The sequence below is a fragment of the Mytilus edulis genome, chromosome 6 (assembly GCF_963676685.1).
Source record: "Mytilus edulis chromosome 6, xbMytEdul2.2, whole genome shotgun sequence".
Classification (NCBI taxonomy): Eukaryota; Metazoa; Mollusca; class Bivalvia; order Mytilida; family Mytilidae; genus Mytilus; species Mytilus edulis.
Genome location: NC_092349.1, coordinates 68691785 through 68716909, shown reverse-complemented (window position 1 = coordinate 68716909; position 25125 = coordinate 68691785). Strand labels below are relative to the sequence as shown.

Sequence of the window (25125 nt, the reverse complement as noted above, 5' to 3'; positions counted from 1 at the left end):
ACAATTTCACAAAGATCATAATCAGAAAAATTAAAAAACTAGAATTCCAGCCCTGTAGCTAGGATGTCTCAGAAAGGGTTTTGTTTGGGTCATGATCTACTAATGCTCGGACTCTAACACAGTGGATTCATTTTTTTCTTGGATTTTAAATTTTCTTGTATAGAGGAAAACTTCAAGTTTTCTTTAATTTTGATGTCACAGCCATACCCAACAGCAAATCAGAATCTTACAAACTGTGCATTAGTGTTTTATTCAATAACTAAATCGACACCCTTATAGTCAGAAAAGAAACAATCACTTCAGGAAAACATCATACAAATTTCAAGATTTAAATCATTCTTATCAAGCTCCAGACCATAACCTCAGATGCTAAGCACTTCTAAAACATTTAATCTCTTTGACCCTTGAAAATTATATATTTTTTTCTTGTATTTTACTTTCAAAATTCATGACAAATATCTCAGATCCATACATGACCTCTAAGTGTAATGGCATAAATTGTTTAGAATCTTGAAAATTCAATCTCTAAGGATCTTTTAAAATAGTTGGTATTTCTTGAAAATAACTTACCAAATTCCTGACGATAATCTCAGATCCATGCATGACAGCTAGATGTAATGGCATTAGCTGTTTAGAGTCTTGAACAGGAGAATTAACATTAACATTTATACTAATAAGAAACAATACACTTTCTATGTCGGTCTTCTGTATGGCTATGTGTAGGAAGTTTCTACCTCTGTTATCAACCTATCAAAAAATAACATAAAGATTCTATTACTTAATCAAGTTAGATATGATATTTCTCCAATCAAGATCTTCTGTATGGCTATGTGTGTAGGAAGTTTCTACCTCTGTTATCAACCTATCAAAAAATAACATAAAGATTCTATTACTTAATCAAGTTAGATATGATATTTCTCCAATCAAGACTGCTGAATTTTGACACATGACTTGAAAACAACAACTTTGCAGAGAACAAATATTGATTTATTTGACAGATTTATTGATTGTTTGTTGGTATTTAATGTGATCAGGACTAATGGTTTTATTGTGGCAGTCAGTTTTAATAGTGGCGGAAGCAGGAGTGGTGTCCAGAGAACACCAGTGCCGTTCAACAGAAAACTAACTATCTTTGTTAATAAGGATGGAAGTTGAACTGACCTGCCACATGCAGAGTCCATATTCATAACCCAAGAGTTGACAGGCTTGTGATACAGTTGATGAAGTTTCACTAGTTCATTTATAGCTCTTTATAGTTTATTGTTCATTTTGAGCCAAGGATCCAGGTTAAAAACAGATCTTTGATCTATAATGGTTTACTTTTACGAAGTGTGATTTAGATGGAAAGTGGTCTCATTGGCACTCATACCACATCTTGTATCTATTTGTTTGAATTTTATGATAAATAAACATACCTGTTCAGCTGCAGTTGGTTCTCTGTTTAATATGGCCTGTGCTGCTTTGTTATTTTTAGTTGTCATGGCAGCAGCAAAGGGAGTGAATCCATTTTTATCACGAACAGTCAGATCTAATGAAGGGTGGGCTAAAAGAAGGGAGATAATCACAGTATGCTGATTTTCTATTGCAACATGAACTGGGCGCTTGGAATCAGCATCCTGCAAAATATACATAAAATACCAATACAGATTAACATATTATTCTACATTGTTAAATCATTATATGAAGACATAATTAATTTCAAGGATACTATTAATGTAAAAATTTATTCTCTCAATGAGGTTCTGGATAGGGCAAATATAATTAAGAACAGAAAAAAGGAGAAAAATGGGCAAACAAAATTAAGAATGGAGAATAATGGGGTAGTATAAATATTAAGAATAGAGAATTATGGGCCAAAATTGTGAAGGAAAGAAAAATGTTAAGAACAGAGAAAAATATCTATTAAAAAAAATTCTTGAATGCAGAATTGAAGGACTCCCTTTTAAGATCCTCTTAATGGTCAAGATTGTATTTCCAAAAACCCATACACTGATTTCAATAGATATTTGAATTTGTTAAGGTTGTGCAATGTTCATCCAGTTCCATTTTTTTCATTAATAATAAAAATAAATTGCACTAAGTTCAATTTTGTAATCAATATAAGTGCACATATCAGTCTTCATATATTCATATGATCTTTAATAATTCATTATTCTGTTTTGAAAGATAGCTTTCTGGCTTTTTGAAGCAATCATGAAGAAGTAAATTGATCAATGAAACCTATTTTACCTTAAATTGATCAATGAAACCTATTTTACCTTAAATTGATCAATGAAACCTATTTTACCTTAAATTGATCAATGAAACCTATTTTACCTTAAATTGATCAATGAAACCTATTTTACCTTAAATTGATCAATGAAACCTATTTTACCTTAAATTGATCAATGAAACCTATTTTACCTTAAATTGATCAATGAAACCTATTTTACCTTAAATTGATCAATGAAACCTATTTTACCTTAAATTGATCAATGAAACCTATTTTACCTTAAATTGATCAATGAAACCTATTTTACCTTAAATTGATCAATGAAACCTATTTTACCTTAAATTGATCAATGAAACCTATTTTACCTTGACATTAACTTCAGCATCATGCTCTATCAAACACTGTACAACAGTCTCTAGTCCCCAACAACAAGCAAGGTGTAATGGTGAAGATAACTCTCTGAAATAAAATAGAATGGATTCAAACACAACGAAAAGGTAAACACTTAATATAAGGTATTTAAACACAATGAAAAAATAAACAGGCCAAAATATTTTAAAAATCTATAGCTTAATACAAACATTAAAAGTTTGAAAACTCTCAAACAATTGCTAGAGTCCTTCTTAAACTTTCTGTGAGGAGAGTTAATTTTTTTTTGGGGGGAAGGGCTCTGAGATTGATGAAGACCTCACTGTGATTTTGAATTGAAGAACAATAATAAAAGCAATGTATCATTTTTTTTATGAGCATGTGCCAATTTTGTGTTATGGTAGGATACCCATATCATTTTTTTTCTTTTTATTTAATCAACCTTAAAAGGAATTAAAATACATGTATACCCAAATCTGGAAAAAGATTCAGACAATTTTTGTTAGCATCACTGAAGATTTGTTAGCAAAAATTGTGAAGACAAAAACGGCAATTAAAGCATATTTGGATTATATCTTGTATATCTTGTGAATGCTATCTTATGTACATTTCCTTTATTTTCCTTCATAACAATTTGACAAGCTTTTTATAAAAGCCAATTTTTAGTGAATGAACATACTTAGCATCTTCCTCCCCTTCACCATTTGGTCCTGGTTTTCTTGGACTATTCTTATCACAACCACTGCAAAAGCAAAACAAAATCATTGTCATTCATTAAGAAATCTTGAAAATTAAGAATTAACATGTTTTATCTGTATTTAATACTTTCGCGTAAAAAAGCACACACACAAACAGAAAATAAAATTCAGGAGAATCAAAATACTACAAGATCAACATAAAGACTATTCCATAATTTTATGGGGGTTTGGACAACACTTTTCTCTTTACCTATCCACCACTAATATTTGGTTCATTTGTAAATGAATGGTATTGGTTCACCCTATTTTCAACAGAGAAAATATCATGTGGTGTTCAAACCTCATATTCCCCCCTTAGATACCATCTAATGATAAAAAAATGTATGAATGGTGTTTACAGTAGAGTTCTTCATAAATAACAAAATATCTACAAACCTTTTGATGAGAAAACAGGCTACAGACTCATTATTCTCATCTAAAGCTCTGTGTAATAATGTTTGTCTGCAGCCACCAGGTCCTGCTGACCACAGGTCAAGGTCACAGCCATGTTTTACCTAGGATGAGATTAAATAATGTCTGACTTCAACCAGATGCTCCACAGGGCGCAGCTTTATATGACTGCAGAGGTCAAAACTCTGAACAATTGGGGCAAGTATGGACACAACATTCATGCTGGATTCAGCTCTAAATTTGGATTGTGATTAAGTAGTTGACACATCATAGGTTTCTGACACAGAATGAATGTGGTCTAATGAGACTTAAAAAAATTTTGTTTTTGCTTTTGAGCAATACACTATGCTGTTGAATATTAATCCTCTCAACAACAAAAAAAAAAATTGAAGAAATTTTCGTATTATTTTCTGAAATCTGAAATGAGAAAAATTGACACCCCCCCCCACCCCCCCAATTTTTTTTTCACCTCCCCTTTCCCTTATTCCAAATATTATCTCAATTCAAATTACTAATGGAGTTAACAACAATAACTACTCATTAAATACATCATAAAATATTAAAATATAAAATGTCATAAAGTCATGGTTAAAATTAATATTAATTAATAATAACTCCTAAATAAATAAATAGGGAACACAAATGATGCCCCCCGCTAGCATATATCGTTATAAAGGAACATAACTGAAGAACTGTAAAAGTGAAGCTGCACCATCTTCGGACGACGCTGACAACGACGACGACGTGATACCAATATACCAACGCATAACTTTTTGTAGTCGTACAAAAATAACATGTTCAACTAAGCCAGATAGTATGGACAGTATTACAGAGAACACTATTAAATACAATGCACACAAAAAATGCATTTCAGATAAAAGTCAGTAATCTAAGCAGGTTTATTATCAATAGTTGTTTTTCCACTGGAAAAAAAATAAATGGTCAGCATGATTCCAACAATGTTTTACCCATCAAATTTTTTTTAACATGAACTTACAAGTATCTGTGCTATATCATGTTGTCCTGAATCCAAAGCATTCCACAGTGGGCAGTTATCTTCCTTGTCAGGTAGATTCATATTAGCTCCCCTTTTACACAGAATATCAACCACTACAGGTAGATGGCGCTTTATGGCATGCTGTAGGGGTATTTCCCCATCTGGTGTGCTGAAAAAAGATTGAAAATGATTCTTAAATGCTTTTCTGTCTTTTCATTTTCAAACTATGCACATAATAAAAGGGGTCCTTCCTAATGCCAAAAGTAAAGTTGCAAGCATATTTGTCTTCACAGGAATCTATTTCAATGTTTAAATTTACAAACCTAACAATTTTTTTGTAGAATGGATACCAACCTTTAACTTATGTTTCACTGCTATAAATAAGTCATCCAGAAGTAACCTTACTCTATAACCAAGTCAACCTTTTTGGGTTTAATTATTTGATTTGTGAATTAAATCTTACAAATTCAAAAAATCAGTTTTGTTTTTTTTTTGGTTAAAAATTCCTTAACCTCAATAAAATCAAACTTCAATAAAAATCAACATTAAAATATCTTAGACATAATAAATGACTGCTTTTCTACATGATTTTTTTAAACCTTCATCTAATGTTAACTTACACTACACCAAGGTCTGCCTGGTGTTCTATTAAAAACAGAGCACTAGCTGTATCCTGTTTCTCTATAGCTTGGTGTAATAATGTCAAACCATCGGAATTCTTCTCATTAATATTAGCTCCTGCTCCTAACAATCTAGCTGCCTCAGAATGAAGGTTGCTCCATAGAGCCAGACCTAACACTGTCTGGCCATCAGAATCTTTAAGATTGAAGTTGGGTAGTATCTTTATTCCATCTTCACTGTGTGCTGCTTTGACTAATAAGTAAGAAAAAAATTATGTTGTTTATAAAAAATCTGATGAAATATATTTCAGTAAAGTTTCTGTCAAATAACATACAATAATATTGGTGGAAACTCAGGCTTCCAAAACTATTGTAGTGTACAGTTTTGTCCCTTGAAATAAATATTTAGACTTGATATGCAAAGGCTGAATAGGACATATAATGTGGGCTGGCCATCTTACTGTAATCTAGAACAAAATTGAAGTATATGTAATCTTTTTGACCTGACCTTTTGCCTTAAACAGCCACCCGTTTTCAGTCATTAAAGTGATATGATTATTAAGCATTTTCTTAAAAAATGATGAGGAAAATCACAATAATATATGCATGAAATAATTCCTGAATTTACAGAACTTAAAGGGACCAATGAAGATGTATAACACTTACCTTTATGCTGTAGAAATATCTCTACGATATCACTATGTCTGTGGACTAGAGCAAGATGGAGAGGTGTCTGTTGAGAAACAGGAGGCAGTTCTCCATCAAATGTTAATTGTTCTGTGGCTGAGTGGGATGGTTTTAATGTTTGGGAATTTGGGTTAGCTCCCTTGTCTAATAATATTTCTGTCAGTTTTAAGAGTCCCTTTTCACATGCTAAATGAAGGCCTGTCTCTCCCTGTAATGAAAAAAATGTGTATTAGATGACATGCAACATTTAATTTTCTAACCTTTCAAAAGTTCATTGAACAAATGATAGAATTAAAAAAAAAGGACAAACAAGTGGTGTTTTTTTTTAAATCATATATTTCAATCAAGGTATTTGATATCTTGCTAAATAATTAAATCATAACTAAAATCATGATGAATTCAGCAAAATGTTTATGGATAAAAGAAGATTTTGGTATGAGTGTAAATGAGACAACTATCCAAACAAGTTACAATTTGTAAAAGTAGACCATTATAGGTCAAAGTACAGCCTTCAAGATGGAGCCTTGGCTCACACTGAACAGCAAGCTAAAAAGGGCCCAAAAATTACTAGAGTAAAACTGTTAAATATGGTTCATCTTTTTACCTTATTGTTTGTGAGATTCAATTTTGCACCATTCTTGGCCAGAAATATTCCAGCTCTCTCATTTCCACATCTTGTGGCTAAATGCAACAAAACATCACCTGTAATTATAAAATTAAAATATTTATTCACAAATAATTTTGCAGCATAAAAATTTTCAAAATGAGATTTTAAAATATTCTATGATTTAATATGCTGAATAAGCCTATGTATTAAATGTTAATATATGACACGGCATTATCAGACAAATTTGAAATTCATATTTATACATGTTTTTACATCATCTATATTCAGCTATAGTTTTGTAAATTCAAAACTTTAAAACAGTTTATCAATTTCTAATTCTTAAATAACTGTTTTACCTTTTAATGGAACTGCTTTATATTCATAGAAAAAAGAAACCTAAATTTTTGACACATTCAAAATTTTTTTTTTATCAGCATTGATCATGTGCTGTTTCCTAAAAGTCCAATGACAAATAGTTCACTCTTATTCAGGACAAGAACTCATGATAAAATGTCAAGTTCAGAAATACATAAAGTATGCCTTTTGACTGATATCTTATCAAATTCAGTCTAGATACTTTAAAAGTCATTAGTCAAATATAATACTTTCTAATAAGATTTGAATCATAGTCCAAAATTTACATAAAAACAATTAAGGGAATGTGATGGTGTCTTTCATACCAGCATTCAATATAAAAAGTATGGTTCACAAAGTGGATAGTTTTACAAAACTTTTCATTGGGCAGTGATGGGTTAAAAAGAGGTGCACATATATAGTTATATATATAAACATTCCCTATACAATTTATGTTTTGGTAACAATAATTATTTCCAAATTGACCAGTTTCAGAGAAGGAGAAATTGTGACCTCAAAATTATGTTTTGGTAGCAGTAATTGTTTTCAAAACTGACCGGTTTCAGGTTCTACAGCATCAGCAGAGCTGCCTTTCCTCAACAACTGAGCTGCTATACTACTTTCTCCATAAACTTCCTCCACGTCCCCTTCTTTTTCTGCAACCTACATACAGAAAACCATCAATTGGAAATCACTATCTATTGTTTGCAAAATTTAATACAAAACTACACAGAAATTCTGTGAACCAATTAATATTTACTGAGCAATTAATTTTCACAACTTTCACATGCAGTAAAATGATGCCAATTAAAATAGTTGTGAAAATGTAAAAATTATATCTATCTTATGTGAAACAAAGGTCAAAAAATCTCAAGTAAAAATATAATCAATGCAAATTAGGCTGAAAATGGCTAAATATGGGAAAATGTATCAACCAAAATGAATTGTGTAACAGTAAATTTCTTCATCTCCCTTGATGCCAGGAGTAATTTATTATCTCCCTTGATATGAGGAGTGTTTTTATTATCTCCCTTGGTGCCAGGAGTAATTTATTATCTCCCTTAATATGAGGAGCGTTTTTATCATCTCCCTTGGTGCCAGGAGTAAATTATTATCTCCCTTGATATGAGGAGTGTTTTTATTATCTCCCTTGGTGCCAGGAGTAATTTATTATCTCCCTTGATATGAGGAGTGTTTTTATTATCTCCCTTGGTGCCAGGAGTAATTTATTATCTCCCTTGATATGAGGAGTATTTTTATTATCTCCCTTGTTACCAGGAGTGTTATATAGCCAAAGTTGAATATTTTTAACATAGCACTTGAAAAAAATGACTTGTTATGATTGTCTCTTTCAAAATAAATATTGCTACTTTTTCATGGGAGTACAATTCCATGGATACTCATGTTTAAGGATTTTATGGGTTTGCGTAAATCACAAAATCAAGTGTTATACAAAGTTCTAATATTTTGCCAATCCTGAAAAAATCAGCAGTACTATACATGTATGTGTACAGATAAATTAGTGTTTACAGATAATTTCCCTTCTCTAAAAAAAATATGGATTGGTTATATATTAAATATGAATATAGCATGTATAGTAATAAATATGTGACATCCATTATTCTCCTTCTTCCCTTTGTTCATCCTTTCACCAATGTTATGTATATTTTCCATATGAGCTTTATGTACGTGGTAATATTCTATCATGCATAATCATGCATCTACTCCGAGATCATATTTGTCATGCAGCAAGTGTATACTATTCAACAAAATATCTTTATTTGAACTTTTTTGCTCTTTTTGGAGACTTTGATGATAGTGGAAGAAATATAATTTAGTGTTTATCTTAAAACAACTTTTATAGACTTGGGATGAGTTAGACCTTTACAATTTACATAGACACCTGTTAAGGTGGTATGGGAGTCTAAAATAAAAATTATAGAATGTGTTCATACTTTGCCAAAACGTTGTATCTATTGATACATGTTGAAAAATATAATAAAAATGATAGGTCACCGCGCATTTTCTCAAGCTACAGGACGGGACAAAATGACACATTTTGTATGGATTATACAGGAAAAAACACCATTTTGTGATTAGAAACTAAACAAAATGATAGAATTGTTAAATACTTCAGGAAAAGATAGCTTTCAGACACTGCTTTGAGAATATCAAAAGAAAAGATAGGGTCACCGTACGTTTTTTCCGGCTAAAATACAAAATAGGAAAATTCCATACAGAATCCTTCAGAAAATGCACTTTTTTAGTGTTACCTCCCCTTAAAATACCAATTTAAAAAAAAATAAAAACAACCAAAAATAATTAACATTTGCAAAAATATCAATATTTAGAAGTTATATTCTTATAAATTGGTACTTTTAAATGAAAATGTACATTAAACATCTGCATTCCTGCATCAAATTTTGCTAACTTGATGGAAAATCTGGAGCTTTGATTCTCTGTTTTTCACAATCCAAAATGGAGGAAGACACCCATACCACCTTAATGATTAAAGACCATATGTTAACCTCTAGATATTTTTATTTGTTTTGGGTTGATAGATGTATCTTATATTTTCTGCAAATCTTTTTAACAAATATTTTATTGAATTTGTGGTTAATTTAACCCCACTGAATGATCTATTTTATGTGATGTGGCGATGTTTTTCATATGAAACATCAATGTACTTAAAAATCAAAGAATAACTAAGTTTAGCTTCAAATATGTTTGATTAAATGGTTAGAGTTGTGTTGTTATACTCAACAGATACATAAATAATAAGATAAAAACACTATAGCCCAAAAGGTCTCTCTGAGAATGTCACTTAAAAGAAAAATCTTTATGATATCATAATTGAAAAAGATTGAAAATAGATGGTTTTATTTCTATATATTAAGATAGATAAATATAGCCAACTAACCTATCCAGGTAATTTTGTAAGTTTCTACATTAAAGTTAGTAGTGTGTACACTCCTCTACAATCAATGTGTAAATAAGGCACATCACAGAGTTTATACAAGAATGAGAAATATGCTTCAAGATACATTTATGAAAAAAATTAAGTAACAACAACAAAAAATTTATTCCATTAAACCCAAATAATTCCTAAATATTTTGTACATAAAAATATTGGTTGTATCTTTTGATACAAAACTGATCGATTTGACAATGTTGTCTGATTGAAAATCAATACACTGTAAAAAAAAATATGGCCAAGTTTAATTGCAAAATCTCTAAACAGATTTAAAGCAAACAAAAATAAAAAGCTAAAATCGCATTCAAAAATTGTAAAGATGAGCAAAAAAATATCAAGCATATTTAACATACCATATCAAAAGGAATAAAATATATATATTTGAGATCATATCATTACCATTTGTGAGTGATTTAACTGAACACTGTCCTGTGAAAATAAGTACTTAAGATTCAATAAATAGCTAAATAAACTACAAAATTCCCAGTATTCTTCATCACCTTTAAAAGTAATAGAAATGAAGAACAAGAGTGCACATGCTGAAATGTCTCGCCCTTCTTTAATAGTCATTGATATTATATTGATAGTCCTAAATATAAAGCTTTATTACAAATGTCTCATAAACTTAACATGAACCAAGATAACTAAACATTGACCAATGAACCATGAAAATGAGGTCAAGGTCAGATGAACCATGCCAGGCAGACATTTTAACAATTCTTCTATACAACAAATATAGTTTAACCTATTGCTTATAGATTAAGAAAAACAGATCAAAACACAAAAACTTAACACTGAGCAATGAACCGTGAAAATGAGGTCAAGGTCAAATAAAACCTACACGACTGACATATAGATCATAAAACATTTCCATACACCAAATATAGTTGACCTATGGCATTTAGTATTAGATAAAAAGACCAAAACTCAAAAACTTAACTTTGACCACTGAACCATGAAAATGAGGTCAAGGTTAATTGACTTCTGCCCGCTAGACATGTACACCTTACTATCATTCCATACAACAAACTTAGTAGACCTATTGCATAAAGTATGAGAAAAACAGACTAAAACACAAAAACTTAACTATAACCACTGAACCATGAAAATGAGGTCAAGGTCAGGTGATACCTGCCAGATGGACATGTACACCTTACAGTCCTTCCATACACTGAATATACTAGACCTATTGCTTATAGTATCTGAGATATGGACTTGCCCACCAAAACTTATTCTTGTTCACTGATCCATGAAATGAGGTCAAGGTCAAGTGAAATCTGTCTGATGGACATGAGGACCTGGCAAGGTACGCACATACCAAATATAGTTATCCTATTACTTATAATATGAGAGGATTTAACATTACAAAAAATCTGAACTTTTTTATCAAGCGGTCACTGAACCATGAAAATGAGGTCAAGGACATTATACATGTGACTGACGGAAACTTCATAACATGAGGCATCTATATACAAAGTATGAAGCATCCAGGTCTTCCACCTTCTAAAATACATGTATAAAGCTTTTAAGAAGCTAGCTAACGCCAACGCCGCCGCCGCAGGATCACTATCCCTATGTCGAGCTTTCTGCTATCTTATATAACAGTAGTCCTCTCTCATAAGATCAGCCCTTCAGCAGAAGAAAGTAGCTTTGTAATAAAGGTGACCTCTACTTAGAGGTTGAAGAAGAAAGTAAATACTGAAAACATTAAAGGTCTTATAAAAGATTGATTGCCTGCTTGTAATGGCTAGACATTCAGTGGTCTTATAAAAGAGGAATTACTGTACACATTTAACTTCTACTTTAAAGAACAAAAATTTTGACAACAAGTAAATACTTTATATCTGCACATACTGTCTTCTACAAAACAAAAAAATCTAACCATCAGTTCTACTACAACTTCAAATTACTTGCATTGTATTTCTACATTTTTTTTAAGCATGAAAAAAGTATACTATTTTAACTTTTTTCAAACACAAGATATCATATCTCGACATTAAATATACGTTTAGGAGTCTTCCTTTATTCTAAATTGACACATACTATTTGTGTTAAAAAGTAATCTGTAAAGTGTGAATCAAATAAACAACTACTGTGGATTTATTATTTAAGGAATGACTGTAATATTTTTTCTGTCTATGAATAAATAACATAAAAAATGTGGTGCACACCAAATAACGTGCGTAGCGGGTTATTTAACAGTGTGCACCACATTTTTTATGTTATTTCGAATAGACAGAAAAAATACTACAGTCATTTCTTATAATTTAATTCTAAATTTGATTTTAAACCGTAGAAAACCACGAAAAAACATTGATGAAGTCACGGCTGCATGACTTAATTATGTCTATGGGCTGATAACAAAATAACGTCAGCCAATCAGAAGACGTGTTACATCTAAAATTAAATTATTATTGTTTGGATACTAATTTTGTGGATTTCATGGTTAAATTCCCAGGATGGTAAAGACGTTCAAAGAATGACAATTTGATAGGAATTTATGCAGACTTTGGCACAACCAAAAAATAGAATATTCAAGAAAATGCAAATTTTCCTCAATCCACAAAAATTGTTACCCTTGAAAATAAATAAATCCACAGTAAACATAAATTGTAATGAAACTATTGATTTCATAAATGAAAATTCTGCCAACCTGTTGTATAGCTAGCCATAATGCTGTATGTCCCTCCAGGTTCTTCAGTTCCAGGTTGGTTTTACTACTGTTTAGTAAGACCTGCATCACTGCCTCATTTTTACAGAACACAGAACAATGTAATGGTGTACTGGAAATACAATATATAAGAGATGTTGGCATTGTTGGGTGATAGCGAGACTGCTGAATCCACATTTCATTATAATCAAATTTATTAATTTTTATTTTTTTTTAATTGAGGAGTTCACAAAGATGAGGGATTGTTCACTGGGTATAAGATTTGATAATTGATCCAAACAAAGTTTCATTGGATAATCAATAATATAGAACAAACAAAAATGGACATTTTACTAATTTAACACAAATTGTTTTGTTCTTGTTGAAGATTGTATAGTGACCTAAAGCTGTTTATCCTTTAGTCACTGATGAGTAGTTGTCTAATTGACAATCATTATACCACATCTCCCTATCTATATCGACTGTTACGATGCTGTTTTTCTTTAAATCTTGTATTCTTCCAATAGGAATTGTTACTTCAATGTTGTAAATCTTTTACCAGTAATCAATTGTAACTATAAGTTAATATGTTCGGGTTTGTACTAAATGAGCAACCTGATGGGTACAACATGTGGAGCAGGATCTGCTTACCTTTTCAAAGCACTTGAGATCACCCCAGTTTTAGGTGGTGTTTGTATTGCTCAGTCTTTGGTTTTGTATGTTATTTTGTGTTCTGTTGTTTGTTTGTCTGTCTGATGTTTTTTGATTTTTTAGCCATGTTTATTTTTGACTATTGTGAATGAACTTGGTATTCTTCTCCTCTCTTTTTGTATGATCCTCTTTTTTTATACTCCATACCTTCCAGCAGTATCCTGTTGATTTGGATCACTGCCATGCTCCAACAGTTTCTGTGCTATCCTTGCCATCCCTTTAATGACATCTGGACTAGACACATCAGGGTTAAATGATGCTACCATGTGTAAGGGTGTTTCTTTGTCTAAATGTGTTGTCATGTTTACATCAGCTTTGTTTGTGATCAAGAACTCTGCAGAAAACTCATCTCCTGAAGCAAAGAGGATAAAAATCTCTGTTTTGATATGAAAATGCCTTTACTACCAAACACCAGATATTCTGATAGGTAATTGGCTTCTTTTCATAAACTTTGTATGAATGAAATGCTCATAAATCAGACACATTTGTTTTATCATTTAATTTCTTTTCTATTAGATTAAATTAGATAAGTTACTGTAGGCAGGCCCGTAGCCAAAAATTTCTAAGGGAGGGGGGGGGGGGGGGTTCGTTGGACTCATGAACTCGACTTTTACAGTCACAATTTGAACAAAACATTGACTTTAACAGTCACAATTTGATTTCAAGGGGGGGGGGGGGGGGGGTTCAGACGAACCCCCCGAACTAAGGGTATGGTAGGATATATATGAATAACACATATTATGTTAAGGAATCTTATAAATTATGAGCAACCAATTTTGGACGTTTGCGGTGTGCCGCCACTGCTAGAAAGCAAATTAACATGAATACTAAAATTGTTAATCCATTTTCATGGCAAATATTATAAATAGCATTTTAGGTTTATTATTTTGTATTTGTACAATATTTTTTTACTATTTAGGTCTGAATTTATATTTTCATTCATAATTGGTATTTTTTAAATTCTATTTGATGCTATTAAAAATGTTTGTAAAAATTAAAATTTCAAAGAAATACAAGTGATACCTCTTTTAATTGCTTTGTGTAACAAACATTTTCCAGAGTTATCTCTCCTGTTTACATCAACTCTGTGTTTAATCAAGGTCTGTGCAATGCTTTCTTGTCTAGAATGTAGGGCAAGGTCAAGAGGAAGGTCACCTTTACCATCAACCTCGTTCAACTTATTTGATAACTGAAAAAGAAAAAACAATTAATTATATGTATTGGCATATCCAGCAATATTAATTCAATTACTATGATAGGCAGGGATATGATCTAAGAATTTAAACAGTAGATTTTCTGACTGAGACCATCACTTTATAGCCTATGAATGTCTTTATAAACTCATCTTTGGAATACAGTAACATCACAACAATCAGAAAAATTTAATCTTCTTCACCATTTATAACAGCCAAGGTACTTAGTAATTAGTAATTTACATGCCAGCTGTTTTCACTAAACTTCCTTCAATCTTTCGTAATGATAATTAAATTCCATGTCATGCTACTTAAGTGATATTGGTTTTTATCAGCAGTGTACAAAGAGAATGCAAGATGTCACAAGCCTGCATCATTTACCTTGTCTATGAAAATAGTGACAAAACTATGAGTCCATTGCACACAATACCTCACTTGCACTAGTCAATTTCCATTTTCAGTGAACTGTGAAATCTGGGTCAAAAACCCTAATTTATCATACACTCTTAGAAAGGTACATTTCATATAAACATGCATACTAATACTAAGATCGATTTTCTGTTAAACAATTAAACATTAAAAACATTAAAACTTAAATTAAATGTCAATGTACAACAAGTTTACCTGAGAGTCAAATTCCATGAGATATAAGAAGACAACATCTTCCCTTTTGGCTCTTATGGCAGTGTGTAGTGGAAATTCAGTCTTAGCCTTAAACATACTGTACAGTAATGGTGCCGGCATCGTCTCAAAATCATCACTCGTAAAATCATTCTGAAAACATATGTCACCTTTATAAGTCATTTGATTAACTGCTAATTACAGGTTAGAATATAGTACAACTACTATGAATAATTAATTTCCTATGCAATGAGTATAAGCACTATTGGTAAAAGGTAAAATTCAGCAATACTCATGTGATAAGCTTTTTCATACCGTAATAATTTCATAATGATAAAAGTACCAAATTAACCTACCGGTATATGGAAAACATCCATTTCAGGTGAGGTTGCACTAAGCACTTTCTAAATTTTGTAAATTACACTGCTAAACAGTAATGACATAATTGTTTCTAATCAGGCATTTTTGTGATATTAGACTGTCCAACATATATGATCAGAACTATGCAACTTAAAACAATCTTCTTTCAAAATGGTTGCTTTCATTTATAGATAATTAGGAGAACATCCAACACATTGTACCTACCCAGTTCAGAACAACATATACAAAAATTACCTTGGGGGTCACTCAGCTGCTTCACACCTGACTTTTTGGACCCTTTCGAAATTGACCACTGGTCTAATTTCTCATTTCCCCCAAGTCATTAAATGTAATACATCTACATTTGTTTCTCTCTCCACCGTCAATCTAACCCCCTTTATCGTAGCCACCTGCTATGAGATGGAGCAACGCTTCATACCCTTATAGGAACTCATCTGGTTCCGGTTGGTTGACGGAGTGTCCATGTCCATGGGGCTTGGTCCATCTACACCAAGTGTCGTCGACAGGGCCTGGAGCTAAATTTCCCTTAGCTGAGTACTTGACTCCCAAGGGCCAAATTATTTATATATGTTTTATTAATAAAAAATAGAAATTAAATAATCTTGTTGTCAGCAGCAAACTCACTGATATAATGTTTGGTCTTACTAGATTCTCGGTTTCAATCTTATAGGGATGTCTATGTCTGAAGGTCACATTAAATGTCAGTTTGTCAACACTTCAGGAGTATGTTAAGAAATAAGTACAGTACAGGGTATAAAAGAACACCAGAGAACACCTAAACAAGAGAGCTACAAATACAGGGTATAAAATAATCACCCAGAACACCTCTTAAAAAGAGGAGTTCTCAAAAGGTCACAGTTTACTGAATCATGAGGAACACCTAAACAAGAGGCAACCAGCTAAACAAGGTACATGAATCATTATCAATGAACCACAGAAAATAGATAACAGACTTAACAATGAATAAGTCATCACTTGCTGTATCCGTCGTTCGTCAATGTCATGGTTACTTCTGTTAAGTTGTGGATTTCAGTCGTTCGGTTATATCTCTAAGTCCCTGGAGTCATAAAATAAACATATACAATCAGAACTATGCTCCATTAAAAAAATCTTCTTTCAAAATGGTGGCTTTGAATTAGGTCTAACTTCTAACATCCAACATATTATACCTACCCAGTGGTTAGATATCAGTTCAGAACAATGTTGCTTCAGTAGCTCGGCAGATATTTCTTCAGCTGTCTGATAAAATCTGATACAATTCTTCATATTCACAAAGGACATCAATCCATTCTCGCATCTATTGAAATAGAATGAATATACAGTGTAACCTGGTTAATACGACAGCTGAGTATGCCAATATCCTGCTTTAACCGACACATATTCATGGTCCCAAAATATGCTTATCCTTGCAGAAAAAAATCTGAGTATTTGACACCCTACTTAATCCGACATTTTTTTCTGGTCCCCCGGTGTGTGTCAGATTACACAGGTTACACTGTATATCTTAAATAAGAGTGCACATGCTGAAAAGTCTTGTCTGCTTTACTAATATTGATTTTATGTTGAAAATCTTAAAATAAATGTTTTACTATAAGTATTAAATAAACTTAAAATTTCTAAATATCCATGACAATGAGGTCAAGGTCAGAAAAAAACCTGTCAGACAGACATTTGTACACCATACAATTATTCCAAAGACTAAATAAAGCTAATCTATTGCTTCTGGTAATTGAATAACAGACCAAAAAACAAAAACTTAACAATGATGACTAATGAACCATGAAAATGAGGTCAAGGTGAGATGAAACCTGCTAAACTGACATATTCACCTTAATATCAATTTTATTCACCCTCTATGATCCATATAACTAATTTATTGCACATGGTACTGTTTGTGCTGCGTTTTGTAGACAAATAAACAATAAAACACAACAACATTAATAGATGACATCACCATTAACAGTAGACGTGATGTCATGAACCCCCTATGAAATTTACTTACCCCCTACGGATCCATAGGGGGTCACCATGTGACTTCGTTTAACCAATCACAATGTGATAATTTACATGCGGTGCGATAAGGTACATTTATGTGTTTTGTTTGTAATTTTGTCATTTATGAGAAGGAAATAACTGTGTCAACAACTGCAGTCTCGTAATGTCCTGGTTATTAATAAAAAGTTACATTATGCTCTATATCTACTATATTCCAACAAGTCTGTATATATAACTTTTGAAAATTTTCTGATTTAAAATATTTCTTCATTAAAATTAACAGCTGCTTAAAATTATACACTTTCATTTTTGGTGATTTTTTTAGAGAAAAAAAAAATAAAAAAATCATTTGTAAAATGAAATGCTATTGATTTCATGGAATAGTATTTCAAAATTTCTTTCAATGATGATTTTAAAAGAAATATTCATTGTATTTTTTTTCATAAGTGGTTGCGTATATTTTTCTTTACCGAGCATAAGGTAACATGCAGTCTTGTTTGAAATATTGCATGTGAATGTGAGCTTATCATATTACATTTTAATAGATTTCATTTTAAACATGTTACTTGTCATACATGGCATGATATTTACATGTATATAAAAGAACAACAACAGTGCAGGTCCTCTACAGTATACTAACTACAACTGAAATATTTGATGAACATGAAGTTTGTATGCAATATTCTAATACTAATTGCTATGATGGAAATCCGCAATGTACTGGCTTCTTGCAACAAAGGTAAGTTAATCAACATTTTGCACTTTTAAAATTCTTTGAATAGTACACATATTTCTTGTCTTTTTTCCATGTCAAATACAAAACTATTCTCACTTTCAATTTACAAGGTTCAAGTGCTTACAAATAATACAAAAAGATCTTAGTCAATCATGTTAAAACACATAAATGTGATAAAATTGAGAAAGGAAATGGGGAATGTGTCAAAGAGACAACAACCCGACCAAATAAAAAACAACAGCAGAGGGTCACCAACAGTTCTTCAATGTAGCGAGAAATTCCCGCACCCGGAGGCGTCCCTCAGCTGGCCCCTAAACAAATATATACTAGTCCAGTGATAATGAACGCCATACAACAGGTATTATCAAAATATTGGACAGTACAACAGACAATTTCAACTAACAACACCCAACCATAGTCCATTTGACTAAAATTCATTTAAGTGTACCAGTTTGAAGATTTTTTTTCTTGAAAATATTCAGCGTTTGAAAAAATTTCATCATATCTTCTACAGCAAGCAATGTTTCCAAGTCACTAAATTTGAGCTAGGCTAACAAATTCACTAAAATTGTGCACAGCTTACAAAATATCTAAAACTGTTTGAGACTAACAAACACCTTTAGTTTTACAGAAAATGGACTATCAGAAGATTTATTGGATATGATGTGCAAAATCAGAAAGCCAAGGATTAATAGTGGTGAGTTGAATTAATCATGTTTACTTCAATTTAAGCAGATACCATATGATTTTTATGTCATATTAAGTAAATATCCTTTACATGTGTTGCATTCACTTGCTTTTTACCATGTTACCATATCTATATAAATAGGGGGCAAACACTAATGGTCCGAGTACACAGTTATTTTGTAGTGCATTTCCTTTAGACAATAAATGGAAATAAAAAAAATCCCACCTGCGCTTTCTCCATAATATTTTTACAGTGTGTTGTACTACTTTTGGGATAAATTATATCAAAATTATAGAAAACTTCATCAGCTCTAACTCAAAATATGGACAATTTTATGTGAAGGGGGGCTTGAAATCTTTTGACAGCTTCCGAAATGCTAATTTTTTACCTTTTTCAACTGGACCAAATCACTACTTTACATTATAATTCATGAATCAAATTTTTTTACAGTGTAATTTTATCCCCCTTCTTGCTACTTGAGGCATAAAACATAAATAAATAAATTTGGAAGGGGTATAAAAAAAAATTGACAAGTAACACACTGTCCACAGTAGGGACTATATTCGTGGACAACAAAAATCAAGGGACAATAACTGTGTACTCGGACCTAATACACCATTCTGTCTCTCATGACCTCTTGTGGACAGAAACCGGTCAGGCTATAAAACATCACCAGGTGCTGTTTATTATGTGTATTACTATATTCTTATGCTTTAACTTGTTGCTTAAATCAATGTCATTAAAATATTGATTGATAGTTAATTTACAATCATTCCACATGTGATAATTTTTTTATTTATATAATTATTTTTTCTTTTACAATAAATTTCTGGCTCAAGTTATATTTCTAATTCAAAATTTTCTATATTTTTAGAACCCCATAGTAGCCAACATGATGCATTTACAGCCTCAATTACTAAAATACAAACTTAGCAGCAAATGAAGTGATCAAATTTGACAAGGTCTGGCTAAATACAGGAAAAATTTATGATTCTTCAACTGGTGTTTTTACTGTGAAAAAGACAGGTTTATATCTTGTATCGAGCTCAGTAATGTCAGGTGGTAGCCCATATCTGCATTGCCATTTATGGAAGAATAATGAGAGCACTGTTGGTGCATATGGATTAAAGTACTCCCAAGGTTCTTTGAATGCTGTAATGGAACTAAAGAGGGGAGATAAGTTAACAATCTGCCATGATGGTCATAATGGTACTGAGAAAATGTTTGGTAGACACTGGTCCATGTTTTCTGCTTACATTATTTCTGAATAAAGTATACTGAATCATATCTGACTTTGTTTTTTTATGCAATAATATAAGACATAACTGTACCCCTGATTTGTCATTACATGTACAATTCTTAATACAGGTCCAATAATTGAGCTATACAACAAAAAGTCAGGTAATACAAATTCACCATTAACTGATAAGAGATTACTGTAGATTCATTTATTTTCGTGGATACCAACTTTTGTGGATTACGAAAAACTTGCATGTTTGTGGATATTAAATTTCATGGTTTTGCTGAAGTCTGCATATAAGCCTATGGGAAATTTGTTATTCGTTGAACCTTTAATTTCGTGGTTCACTTGTACCCATGAAAGCAACGAAAATTGGTATCCAATGAATAATAATGAATCTATAGTATTGCATGATAATAAATGGAAGGTTGGTAATATATAAAACCACTCTAATCACACCACTATATAAAAATAAGGAGATGTGGTGTAAAATTCAACCACCAAAAGACTTCAAAATTAGAAATCAAAATCTATCTACCTATGATTTTTACAGGTCATTTAATGAGTTGGTGTTAATAATATTTGAGAGCTTATCAACTGTTGAAATCCTTTGACATCAAGATTCCCATTTTTTGTTTATCTTTTATTTGTGCGTGGTTGTGTCATAGACATTTGTCCTACATATCTTTATATTTCTTTCAAACTTCAACACTTTCTGATGATCAACAAGAATAAATATTTATCCCAACAAAGCTATCACAATAGAGTATAGAATATATCGCATAGATTTCATTATAAATTAAAAAGGCAATTGGTCAAACTTTTTACAGATCTTCCTTCATAAATACACATAAAAAGCAGAGCATTTCCAATGTGTTAAAACTAATGCATCTAAGGAAATATTGCATTCTACAATATTACCTTAAAGTTTGGTACTCACCAGAGAGGATTTTAGTACAATGATTTTTGCATTTAGCAAACGAGAGATACCAGGTAAACAAGATGTAAGAAATTAACATTGCGCCTTCACTGCAGACATCAGAGCTGCAGTAGATTAATGAACCATTTGAACTGTATTATAAAAATTTAAATGCACTATTACTGAGGAATACTATCCCTTGAAGTATTGACAAGCTTGTGCAGCAGAAGCAAAAGTAACTCAGTAAGCAACCATAATATAACTTCTTGTTACCTTTCTTGAAGCACCTTAAGCTTAAACCTGGTGGCCACTCTCAGTAATTCTAATAGGAATACATCATCTGTTTTTATATCAATTTCATCTGTATATACCCACTTCATCAATGCATTGGCTACCTCATACTTGATATCTGAAATTTGTTTAAAAGCATTGTAAGTTACAATAGACAACTTTCAAGTTTAATGCATTTCCATCAAAAACTTTGGTTTTAGTGAACAACATTTGTGCGTTTAGGGGCATCGTCACTTCTGTTCCAATGTGGAGCGAGTGGTTGAAAAACGATAATACTATACTGCACGAATTATAAGGCAAATTTAAATCTCGTAATTGACAATCAGCACTGCTGTCATTAAGGAATTGTGATTTAGTACCTACAGAACAAACATTATTTCAAGGTTATCGTGCACAATGACGATCACTAAGATGCTTGATGAACGTTAATAGTGCAGGGATAAAGGTGATCCCCTCTATCTGATAAATATTGTCACTAAAACGCGCATAATTAACAAGTTTTTTTCCAGTGACAGACAAACTCGAAAGTGGTCTATTATGTCTGTTTAAAAGTATTGTAAGTCCCAATTGTATGTGTTTAAAAGTATTGTAAGTCACAACTATCAGTTTAACTAAAAAGTATATTCCTGTTATTTAAAGACTAAATGACAAAAAAATACTATTCATGATGAATAGTTACAAGAAAAGCTGGTTTATTTTTACCATTTAGAGAAAAAAAAGATTTATCTAAAGTACAACATATAAAATCAGTACTCTAGATCTATCTGCATTCCAATTTTAATTTGACTTTTTTAAAATTCAGTATAAGTTTCTAAGTTTCAATTATAGTAATTCATAAATTGGGATATTTCTGCTGCAGTTGTATATTGATTTCTTTGTTGCATAAGATGATCATTAGCGTCCCAATATTTAACATTCTAAAACAAAAACATTCACCAAAAGATAAATGCAAGATTTATGTAGGATTGGATATCACAAACATAGTTTTGGCCAGGAAATTCACATCTGACCACTTTTCTTGAGCTTGGATTTTTCCTCTGGTCTCGGGATCTCACCTATAAGTCGGTACCCCACACTGGATTCTGAATTTTACTCCCAAACTTCCGACTTAATAAGCGAGTACCTACGGTAATTAAAAAATTAATTCTACTTATAATGCACAATTCCTTATCATAAGCAGGAATCATAGAATAATACTTTGCCTCCTTACCAGTTAAATCCAGTTCTTTGACAGAAGATAGATCAGGCAGACCCCAGTAGTCACTCCTAGCAGCTAAGACAAACCTGTGACCATATATCTGTTGTGAACCTTGTAAGTGAATGGTTATGTCACTGTTAAAGAAAAATATACTGTGGTCAGTATATACTAAAATCTTTTCTGAATACAAGATTAATATTCAACATTTTTCTTAAGTAGAAAGTCTTATAACAACAACACTTTAGGGACTGCTGCAGAAATTTATTGATCGACATGTTTCGATACCTAGGGTACCGTCATCAGAATAAAAACAATACATAAAATCATGCTGAAGTACAAAATCGGGTTGTTAAAATTTAAACGTCACAATGTTACAATGGTAAGTAACGTTTTTAATAGCAACTGAAAGTGAAAGTTCATTGTAAGTATGTAAAATAAACTATAAAAAGAAATTAAATTAAAATAAAATGTTTTTGTTGTGAAAATGTTTGTTAAAATTATTACATTTTCACAACAAAAACATTTTATTTTAACAAATATAACATGTATAACACATAAAAAATCGACCAGTAGCTGTCATTGATGTGGTCTGTCATAATTGTTTTGCATAAGTGTAAATTTTCATTATCTTAAATCAGGATGTTGGTTTTCTTTTTCTTATCGACATAGGGACTTCACTACATTTAGATATATAGCTTGTCAATTGTTTACGTGCATTTAAAAAAATGTATGTCCCTACTATCCACTAGTCTAGTCCCTATGTTTCTAATAGACTTTCACTAAGTAATTTCTTATAGCTAGTACAGTTATGCTTATGTTCAAACTTTTAATTTCATATTAATATTTATGGTAAAATTCTAAATTAATTCTTTATACTATTTGAAACTGTAAGCATTTTGGTTAGGAATATCAGTAACATACATTGTGTTGACATGATTGCATACCTGTAGAGTTCTTTATTGAACAGTTCAGCAACTGTTTTCAAGAGTCTAGCTACAAAATTGTCATCTGATCCTGACTGACCAGAACTAGCAACAGCAATCTGGTATTTCTTCTCTACCTGAGCCAATCGATTTTGTAGCTTAACATATTCCTCTCGAAGTAAACTCAGATGATTCTGTAGTTTAACTACCTCTCCTACAAATAAACAAAAATTTCAACATTAAAAATATGCACATCATGACATGTAACAGTTCTAACATTGAATCCAGTTGTTTCTCACATTAATTTCAATAAAATCTTGGTAACAGTACCTACATGTGCATGTTATAAAATATTGCATTGAATATGTGACCATGAAACTGGCAACAATCCAAATCCAGGATGTTCATGTATGTAAAAAAAAAATACAGTGCTCAAACTTATAAATAACATTTGAAAGTCAAATGGGTCATTGTAAAAATCACTACATCCTTATTTTTAAACTCAAGGGACAAAACATGTTTTTTTATTTTTAGACACATGTAACACAATATTGAAAGAAAGTTATCATTGTCAACACTAATCGCAGGCTCAACAAAAATGAGGAAAAATTTAATTAAAATACTCCTCTCTATACTATTCTTTTATTGTAAGAAGCTTCTGTCCAAGTTTGGTAAAATTCAAGGATAATTTATGAATCTAATAAATGTTTTAAAAACTTTAACTGCAGACAGTATGTAACTGGAAGAAAAACTAGGTCAATTTATGAATAAAATACAAAAAGACAAGAACAAAATATTGACACAATTTCCTTCTAGATACTAGCTTTTGATCCTAAACAACCTTCTGTCCAAGTTTGGTACAAATCCAGGATAGTTTGAGAAAGTTATCAACATTTTAAAAACTTTAGCCACAATGTTTCCTGGCAGAAAAAAACTAAGTCCTTTATTAGTAAAATACAGAAAAAATGTAATTGTCCTGGACTCAATTTTTCCTCTGTGATTAAAAGTTAATGCAATGAAAAAATGAAGATTTTTTCTCTTTTTGTTAAACTTGAACATATGAAGAACACTTCGTAAATGTAAAATGATTTGCTATAAAATCTTGTGACCTCAGCTACTGCCGAGATCAGTCTGGTTATATGCAAAAGCATTGTTATAATGTATATGATGTAAGTGACCAGTAAGTATAGAAAGTCCCTGCATGATAAGAACATGAAATAAATGTCTATGTAGCATTTTTTTTTTTCAAAGATCAGCTGTTTTGCATGTAAGCCTATGGAGTAGTCAATTACAAGACTGCAACCTTTATCTTGTTTTCTGAAGATGTGTTTTAGAGGGTTTTTTTCCTATTTCTTTTTTTTTTTTACTTTTCATGGCAAAATGTATATACATATGTACTCTATCTTAGAATTGGTAAAACATGATTCATAAACTCATGGTCAGTATTACAACGAGATTTAATACCTGTTATTATCTATGATTATCTTTTTATCAGATCGTCAATAATTATCACATGTAATCAAAGTATTTAACATAATTGATAGATCTAACTAAGTGAAGGTTATTGTATATGTATTATAAGCCTTTGTCGTAATTCATAAATCAATAATA

General features: G+C 31.4%; 1 protein-coding gene across 2 annotated transcripts in view; it reads right to left on the bottom strand.

Annotated features, from left to right (window-relative positions):
• Positions 1-25125, bottom strand: part of LOC139528244 (rabankyrin-5-like) — a 30546-nt gene that overhangs the window by 4955 nt on the left and 466 nt on the right. The window contains exons 2-20 of one of the 2 annotated variants that reach the window (XM_071324130.1): positions 23536-23728; positions 22604-22725; positions 21376-21511; positions 16698-16821; positions 15147-15296; positions 14353-14518; positions 13477-13681; positions 12622-12751; positions 10368-10397; positions 7552-7657; positions 6638-6735; positions 6013-6241; positions 5347-5599; positions 4727-4895; positions 3715-3833; positions 3261-3323; positions 2578-2671; positions 1416-1616; positions 571-747 (exon numbers count right to left, since the gene is read on the bottom strand). In XM_071324130.1, the coding sequence (XP_071180231.1) occupies positions 571-747; positions 1416-1616; positions 2578-2671; positions 3261-3323; positions 3715-3833; positions 4727-4895; positions 5347-5599; positions 6013-6241; positions 6638-6735; positions 7552-7657; positions 10368-10397; positions 12622-12751; positions 13477-13681; positions 14353-14518; positions 15147-15296; positions 16698-16821; positions 21376-21511; positions 22604-22725; positions 23536-23728 (2765 nt within the window). The remainder of the gene's footprint in view (positions 1-570; positions 748-1415; positions 1617-2577; positions 2672-3260; positions 3324-3714; positions 3834-4726; positions 4896-5346; positions 5600-6012; positions 6242-6637; positions 6736-7551; positions 7658-10367; positions 10398-12621; positions 12752-13476; positions 13682-14352; positions 14519-15146; positions 15297-16697; positions 16822-21375; positions 21512-22603; positions 22726-23535; positions 23729-25125) is intronic. The other variant, XM_071324131.1, reaches the window with a different exon arrangement.